The sequence below is a fragment of the Gavialis gangeticus genome, unplaced genomic scaffold (genome assembly GCF_001723915.1).
Source record: "Gavialis gangeticus isolate Ggan-Ray unplaced genomic scaffold, GavGan_comp1, whole genome shotgun sequence".
Taxonomy (NCBI): Eukaryota; Metazoa; Chordata; order Crocodylia; family Gavialidae; genus Gavialis; species Gavialis gangeticus.
Window position 1 is genome coordinate 3,148,473 of NW_017728998.1, and position 8,121 is coordinate 3,156,593.

General features: G+C 60.4%; 2 protein-coding genes across 2 annotated transcripts in view; both read left to right on the forward strand.

Moving 5' to 3' along the window:
• RNF166 (ring finger protein 166) overlaps positions 1-6,735 on the forward strand; it is a 17,443-nt gene extending 10,708 nt beyond the window's left edge. Inside the window, exons 2-6 of the mRNA XM_019505405.1 lie at positions 10-132; positions 248-360; positions 485-599; positions 1,486-1,593; positions 2,907-6,735. Of these exons, the coding sequence (XP_019360950.1) occupies positions 40-132; positions 248-360; positions 485-599; positions 1,486-1,593; positions 2,907-2,972 (495 nt within the window). The 5' untranslated portion in view covers positions 10-39 and the 3' untranslated portion in view covers positions 2,973-6,735. The remainder of the gene's footprint in view (positions 1-9; positions 133-247; positions 361-484; positions 600-1,485; positions 1,594-2,906) is intronic.
• Positions 6,736-7,841: 1,106 nt separating this feature from the next.
• SNAI3 (snail family transcriptional repressor 3) overlaps positions 7,842-8,121 on the forward strand; it is a 7,538-nt gene continuing 7,258 nt past the window's right edge. Inside the window, exon 1 of the mRNA XM_019505255.1 lies at positions 7,842-7,876. Within this exon, the coding sequence (XP_019360800.1) occupies positions 7,842-7,876 (35 nt within the window). The remainder of the gene's footprint in view (positions 7,877-8,121) is intronic.

The following is an 8,121-nucleotide window of genomic DNA, read 5'->3' on the forward strand; positions in this document are numbered from 1 at the left end:
TGCCTCCAGGTGCCCTCCCCGCTGTGCCCGCTCTGCCGCATGCCCTTCGATCCCAAGAAGGTGGAGAAGGCCTCCAACGTGGAGAAGCAGCTCTCCTCCTACAAGGCGCCCTGCCGGGGATGCAGCAAGAAGGCAAGTCTGCCCCCTTCCCCTCCCTGCTCCCTCCCCCGGGTGCGGAGCTTTGCCCCCGCTCGGGCGAGTCGCCCGGGGTGGAAACCGAGGGGTATTTTGCGTGACGCTCTCCTAGGTGACGCTGACAAAGATGAGGTCCCACGTCTCGTCCTGTGGGAAGGTGCAGGAGCAGATGGCCAACTGCCCCAAGTTCGTGCCGGTGATCCCCACCTCCCAGCCCATCCCCAGGTAGTGGCGCTGGGTCTCGTATCCTGGGGGCGGCAGGGGATGATTTGTTGAGGGGAGTCTCTGAGGTTCAGTGCACTGCCTCGCATCTCGCCAGCTGTTGGCTTATGCGCTGCTTTGCTTTCAGCAATATCCCCAACCGGTCCACGTTCATCTGCCCTTACTGCGGTGCCCGCAACCTGGACCAGCAGGAGCTGGTCAAGCACTGCATGGAGAACCACCGCAATGACCCCAACAAAGTGGTGAGCCTCGCCCGGCCCCCGGGGTCCCCACCACTGTGCCCTCTCCAGCCTGGGGAGGGAGCAGAGCAGGGTGCGTCTGGCCGGGGTCCTCAGACGGCAGGCATGCACGGCTGTTCCCAGGAGCAGTGCGCAAGCTGCATGCCTGGCTCATTTCTCATCGCCGTCTCTCTCTGAGAGGCAGGTGCAGAGTTGGGTCTGTTCACTTGATTAGCTGTGGGCTGGGCTGCATGCACAAGGGGCACTTTGCTATGCAGTGTGCCTTTAGAACAGCAGGCTTTGTTGTGTCAGCCCCAGCCTGGTCCCTTTGGCATGGACCTCATAGTTGGTAGGGTCAGAAGGGACCTGAGTAAGTACTGGGGTCAAATGACCCCAGCAAGGTGTTCATCCAGCCTCCTCTTAAATACCCCCAGGGTAGGAGCCAGCACCACTTTGCTTGGAAGTTGGTTCCAGATCCTAGCCGCCCTGACCGTGAAGTAGCGCCTCCTGATGTCTAGTCTGAATTTACCCTCTGCCAGCTTGTGACCGTTATTTCTAGTCACTCCTGGAAATACCTCGGACCCAGACCTCTCCCCTCCCACCCCATTCAGCCTGGAGACCGCAGAGAAGAGCATACAAACGCAGCCTCCTCGGGGCAGTGCGTGTACGTGGCTTGAGCACACCTGCCTGCAGCCAGACGTGTGGTCATGGGAGGTAGAGGCTGTGGGGGGGTGACATGGCACACCAGGCTGCAGCTGTGGGGGCACGTGGTGCCCATGCAGGAAGCTGACATGGGCATGAGCTGCTGCTGGCCTGGTGGGAGCAAAGGGAGCAGGGGGTGGGGGAGGATGCAGGCAAGGCTCCCCCAGGCCGCAATCCTGTCACCACTGCTCTCTCCTTGCCACCACAGGTGTGCCCAGTCTGCTCCGCTATGCCCTGGGGGGATCCCAGCTACAAGAGTGCCAACTTCTTGCAGCACCTCCTGCACCGGCACAAGTTCTCCTATGACACCTTTGTGGTAGGTCTGGGGCAAGTCAGCTCTCTGTTCACATGAGGCCCAGCCTGGGCTCAGTCCCTGAGTCTGCTGCCCACCTCACCATGCTTCCGGGCATCCAGGAGCTGCCTGTGTTTCTGCAGAGCCCTCTGGGACTGAGCTGCTGGGTCCTGGATTCCAGGTGGAGGGGACCAGTTAATAGGGAATCATTGTTCTCTTCCCCATTGTGGCCTGAAATAGCTTCTGGTTTTAGATCACAGTGTGCCGGTGGGGACATGTAGCCTGCAGGGGTTGGTCCATCGGCCCTGGGGTTAGGGACATGAGACAAAGTAACTGTGACAGGAGCTAATGTGCAGGATTCATAGGAGGTCGTGTGCACTGGGGTTGGGGCAAGGCTGTCTGAGGCCCTGGCTGCAGCCCATCTGGAGCCAGGCTGTCATGCTGCCCTCCCCGGTCCTTCCCTCCACTTTGGGTGATAGAGGGGATGTGCTTACATGGGAGGGCAGCCAAAGCCCCGAAGAAGCCATGAGCTGCCAGCCAGGCAGTGGGGGTAGGGTGGAGTATTCACAAGCTGTCAGCAGAATCCACCGGAAAAGCACCAGGAAATGCCCAGGAACCTGTGGGAATCCAGGGCGCTTGGCTGGAGGGTTCAGCTCCTTGCAGGCTCTGCCCACAGCAAGCTCGACATGCCCCCGTTGGCCTGGACAAAAGCGTTCTCTCAGCCCTGAGCATGGAGACTGACTGTCCAGCAGCAGCCAACAGACACTGCGTGGGCAGGCACTGGGACCTCTCCAGCACTTGGCACAGCATGGTTCTCTCTGCCCAAGCTGGGGGGAGCAGTGCTGTCTTGAGGGGAGTGCTCACAAACAGCCCCAGCTCAGCCAGACTTGTTCAGTCTCCCTCTTGGGCAGCCACCTGCATGCCAGCACCTGTTCACCTTGCAGGGGAGAGACCAGGCTCAGGGTTATGTACATGTTCTAGCTCTAAAAGGGAGCGCAGCTTTAGGCTGAAGGAAGGGATTGGCAGATGTCTGCTTGTTCCAACACTTTCCAGCAGGGCATCTGCCTTCAGGAGCACAGCCTGGACATAAACCGTGCTCGTCTGAGCCATGCAAGCCAAAAGAACTGGATGCAGGGGATAGCAGCCAGCCCCAATGTCTTGCAGTGCAGGAATTACATGGGGAAAGCAGTGACTGCTGCTCCCTCTGCTGCCCCAGAGCAGGTGCCAACACTCCAGGGACCACATGGCCCTGGGGTATATCCCTTGGCACCCTGTAGAGGCAGATCCCAGGTGGGAAGTGCCAGCTCCTCTGACTGGCGTGTCTTGTTCCTTCGCAGGACTATAGCATTGACGAGGAGGCAGCACTGCAAGCCGCGCTGGCGCTTTCCCTCTCTGAGAACTGACGGCCATGGCCAAGCTGCAGCGGGGCCCTCGACCTTCCACCCTCCTCTGCACTGGCCGCTTGCCACTGCAGCCAGTGAGGCAGGGAGCTCATCCACCCCGGCATCCTCTAGCGAGTAGGCAGACCATCCTCTCAGCCTCGCACCTTGTTGAATAAGGTGGGAGCTTTCAGTGACGTGACAGAGTGGGGGCCAGAGCAACCCTGGCTGGACAGGACGGGGGCCCTTCCCTGCTGCCGGGTTCCTTCACTGGGACGTTCCAGATCCAGATAACGGAGTATACATCGATCTATTTATTACTAGATGCTTTTTGGGCACCGTCTACCCTCTTCCTCTTCACAGTTTAATCGGTACTTCTTTCAGCAGCGTGTTCAGGACCACACGTCTTCATCAGGAGCTCTGCTCATTCCCTGTTTTCTCTTTCCAAAGCACGGAGCAGAGGGGGGTTGAGCCCGGGAAGGGCACAGATGGAGACCCCGACCCTCCACAGCTGAGTGGCAACTGCTCATGCTCTCCCCCACATGGGCCCAGACCAGAAGCAAGGTGGCACTTGGGCTACAGCGGCTGTGCTGTGAGGACAAGCGTACTGGAAATCTGTAGCTAGAAGCAGCTGGGAGGCCCTGAGCCCTCCTGCCATTCGCCATCCAGTCCAGTTCTCTCCCCCTGATCATTTTGTACTGGCTTTTTGTGATGCAAGGAGTTCTTGCATTTTTCTACATTAACCCATGTGAAACCTTTTCACGTTTTCTAGGGCCAGGGTGAAGCGGCAACTCCTCTTCATGTTGCAATACTGGTGTCTGACTAGGGACAGTAGTATTTTTATGGGACATTATTAAGAGAAAAAAAAAAATCTATTTTTCAAAGCTCATGCTGCAGGTTGGAGAAAGAGGGCAGGGATGACTAGTGTTATCTTCCTGGAGGCCTGAGCGACTCTGTTAGTTTCAGACATGTTGGTTTATCTCCAAGGGTTTTCCATCGGGCATCTCTACAAAGAAAGCTGAGGCTGGCATGCGGCTGAGCTGGGGCCAAGATAGTGGATGCAATGCCAGGAGTTACTCAGTATTATGCGAGCTCCAGGTTTCGGCCCGTTTTTGGTCTGCAGGCGGTGTTAGCTGGCTTCTTTGTAGTGACGAGGGTCTCTGCGATCTGCCGGAGCCTGGCAGGCATTAGAGCAGGGCTGCTTTGGTTCTCACCGGGCAGAGATTTTGGGCTGGTTGCAGTGATCTCTGTTCAAAGGGATACCTATGGCTCAGGCTTCTGATGTCTGTCCTTCTACTCATGGTGCCAAAAGCTCCCTCTCAAATCCTTTGTTGGGATCTTGGAAGTTTTGAATGTGAAGCTGGAGCATGGGGACCCCCCAGCTGGTTGCTATGAGCTGTCAAGGTTTGCCCTGAGAGAAGGGACTCCTTGATAGCCAGCAGACTTAGCCAGTTTGTGGGTGGCTGGGTGGACTCTAATCCCCAAGTGGCATCAGGAGCCTGTCAGCAGGAGCAAAGCCAGGGATTGGGGTCATGCTGTCCTCTGAAACAGCAGGGATAGGGTGGAGGAAGAGGCCAGCTTTGGGCCTGATGGGGTGCAGCAGGTCCCAAGCAAGCACTGCAGTGCCCAGAGGTTACGCTGATACCTGTGTTCATTGGCCAGTGCTTGCTTCAGTGCTTGCAACAGAATTTAGTGCACACCCTGTGCCCTCAGCATGGGCAGGAAGGGCCTGCTCTGTGCCAGGCTGTGCACCCCTGGGCCCTCCAGACCCCCCGCCAGACGCCCCGATCACTGTCCCTTGCAGCCCAGCTGCTGCATGAGCCTCTCGGGGTATGGGGCAGATCTGGCTGAAGCCTGAGATGACACTGGGTTTTAGCAGCTATGATGTTTCTCCTTGGAATGGCGCAGCCAGCAAAGCAGGCCAGGAAATGTCAAAGGCAGCAGGGCTGGGCAGGAAATGCTACTTCCAGTGCACTGTAGCTGCTATGGTCTCATGTCTGCTGCCCCCAGCGTGGCACGTGGCCCTTGGAGCCGGCAGTGGAGCAGGCAGGGAGGCCTGGACCTGTTGCCCTCTAGTCCCAGCCCTGTGCCACCTGCCTCGATTCCTAGTGGGAGCGTGGGCTCACAAAGGTGGAACGTAAGCCCTCTTCCCCAGGCTTCCCATCTCAGCTGGGAGCCCGATGCCTGTCCCTCCATGCCCTAGAGCAGCCTCTTCTTTCCCAGGGGGTGGAGGCCATGGCCCTGTGGGGTGTGTGCCCAGGAGCAGGGCTGGGCTGGCTGGGAAAGCTGCCCCATCCAACTCCCTCTCTCCTGGCCGCTCCCAGCTTGGGCTCGTGGGTGCTTTTGTCCCATCGCTCGCTGTTCTTGTCGTTCCCAGAAGAAGCCTCCAGGGGGTGCAGCTGTCCCGCTGGATCGGGGCCCTCCCTGCGTGCTGTGTCCTGTCCTGGGCCTTGCTGGTGGAGTGGAGCCCCCCGCTGCCTGCAGACACTCCTGCCCATGCCCTCGCGCCCCAGCCTGGCAGCCAGGCTTACTGGAGGGTCAGTAGCACGCCTGGCAAGGCGGCACGGGGTAGCGGGTGGAGCTGCGCCCCTCGTCTTCTCGGCTACTTCAGTGGCTAGCAGAGCAGCCTTTTTGCTTCTGTGCTTCTGTTTCCTTATCCGTGCGCCGCCCGGACACTACTGTCTTCAGGTTTGCCAGGGTGGCACCTTCCCCTTCTCACAGTCCTCTGGGGCTCTCGTGTGAAAGGTGCTGGGCATGTGGTGGGGGCATGACTCATTCCCCTGGCCTGGGTCAAAGCTGTGTGACCCAGGCAGTCTCTGCAGTTGCTTGCTGGCATCAGGCAGGGCTCAGATGTGGGGCGGGGGCACAAGTTCCCTTCCCCTGGCAGGTCGTGCCCCACCTGCTGCACCTGGCTCTGCCGTGCTGGGTGGGTTCCTTTGCTCCCCCCTCCCCAGCACCAGACAAGCCCAGATCTCCATACAATGCGGAGCGGAAGGCAAACACTCAGCAGAGACAGGCTGATCCAAGCAGTGCCCTGATCGGCTGAGTCACCACCTCTGCGGTGGGGGACGTGCTGGACAGTGCCGCCCTGTTCCCGGCCTGGGGCTTTCTTCACCCCCCTGCCAGCTCCTGTTCCCGGCAGGGTGCCTGTGGGTTTTCCTTGCAATATCCCTCCTTTATTTGAGCCCCCCCCAGCAGAGTCTGGCTTCCCAGACAGTCCTCTCTGGGCTGCTGGGTTCTGTGGTTAAAGGGGTTCAGCCTGCTCACCAGCCCGCGTGTGTGGGTTGGTGGGTGGGTGTGGGGGGAGGGAGGGTTGCGTCGTGAAGGGTCGGAGCTGAGGATCCCTGCCTGCTGTCTTAACGGGGTACTGTCCATTAGCCTCAGACCCGTGGTGGCAGCAAGCTGGGTGTCTGGACCCTGCCTCCACTGTCCCCCACCCCAGGCAGCACAGCCTGCTTTCATAAAGCACTTTAAACCCCACTCCTGAAACTCCCCAGCTCGGTGCCAGCTCAGCCTGGCGCTCCCTGAGCACCGGGCACTGCTGGCTTCCCCCCCTGGTACGGCAGCAGGGGGTGGCGGTCTTGCCCTCCAGGGGCAGGAGGGGCGTCCCGTGTTGTGTGTTGTCTGTCGGATGCGGCGTCCTAGCCGGTCATGCTGTTCCCGTGTGTTCTTTGTGACTCTTTTGCATTTGACTAGGACTTTTAACGAGACATCCGTTTTTTGACGAACAATCGATGATGTATTTGTAGCGGACCATTTTTTTTCTCAATAAATACAGTTTCATCCAGCGGGGCTGTGGGCCGATTCTCTGGGGGCCGGTACCAGCTGGGGGCCATGGGGAACCTGCCCCTTCCCTGGGACACAGGCTTGGGGGCAGGTGTTCAACCTGCCTCTGCTGCTCTGACCCTGGAGCTGGTGTCTGGATGGGGGGAGACGCAGCAGGTGATGGAGGGGCTGGGGCTGGGCCTGATCCCTTCTCAAACAGCTGATGTCTGCGGGCTGCTCCCTGACTCATTAACCCCTGGGCTGATCGCGGCGGTGCCGGGAAGGCACCTGGCAGACGGTTTCATCATCCCCGGTGCCCGCTGCCAGACAGGCGCATTGTGTGGGGCCTAATCTCATGACTGGGAGGCAGCTCCAATCTTATCTCCAGCTCACCTCTGTCAACAGGGACTTTTCTGGGAGAGGAGAGCCGTGCTGCCTGGCTGCAGCCCCTGCTGCTTTTCTTGCTCTGCAGAGCTAAGGCCCCTCTGGACCTGCCTGCAGGGAAGCCCCACAGGGCAGAGGTCTGCCAGCTCCTGCCCTGGCACTAGCTTAAGAGCAGCATGGTGAGGCTTCAGCAGTTTAGGCAAGGACTCTCCGGGCTCAACATCCCCCTTGACTTCCTTGGCTGCCGGGGCCTTGGAAGCGGGCTGGAGTCTCTCCACCCCTCTTGCCTGGGTTGCTGGGGGAGCTGGCACTCAGCTGCAGTCAGTCCCTTCTGCATCGTGGGGGCAGTCGGGGCCAAAGGTTTCCCCGGCTGCTCCAGTCCAGCCTCAAACGACAGCAGGAAGAAGGGTGCCAAATCACATGAAAGCAAAGGGGATGCGTGCAGGAGGGGCCCTTCAGCATGGCCGCGGTTCCTTGAGCAGGGGAAGGGGCTCACGGCCCACCTCCACCATGCCCCGGGTCCAGGCGCCTGCCCCCCACCCCGCACAGAGGTGTGGGGAGCTGCGCCCAGCTTGGCGTAAGCCCCCTGCAGCGCTTGGAGAGCCTGGCTCTGCCCTGCAGGGGGGGCGTGGGGCCTCTGCCTCCCCCCAGGCAGCTGGGTAGGGCGGTGGAAGATGGGACACCTGGCGCTGCTCTCCTGGCTGCCGTGGTGCAGAACCAGTGAGGCCGGCCGGGGGCTGGTACATGGGATCCTGCACCTGCCTGCGCGCACGTCTTGGGTGAGTGGGGTCCAAGTCGGGGGTAGACCCACGGGGCACCGGGGGCAGCTGGCTCCTCGCTCTCGCGGGCACCTGGGTCTTGGCCTCCGGTCTCACCTGGCCCCTACCCACCCCCAGGCCTCGCTGCCGCTTCAGCTTGGGCCCCTCGCTGCCTGGGCAGCGCTCTTGGGCCCCTCGCTGCCTGGGCAGCGCTCTTGGGCGCTCGCTGCCTGGGCATCGCTCTTGGGCCCCTCGCTGCCTGGGCA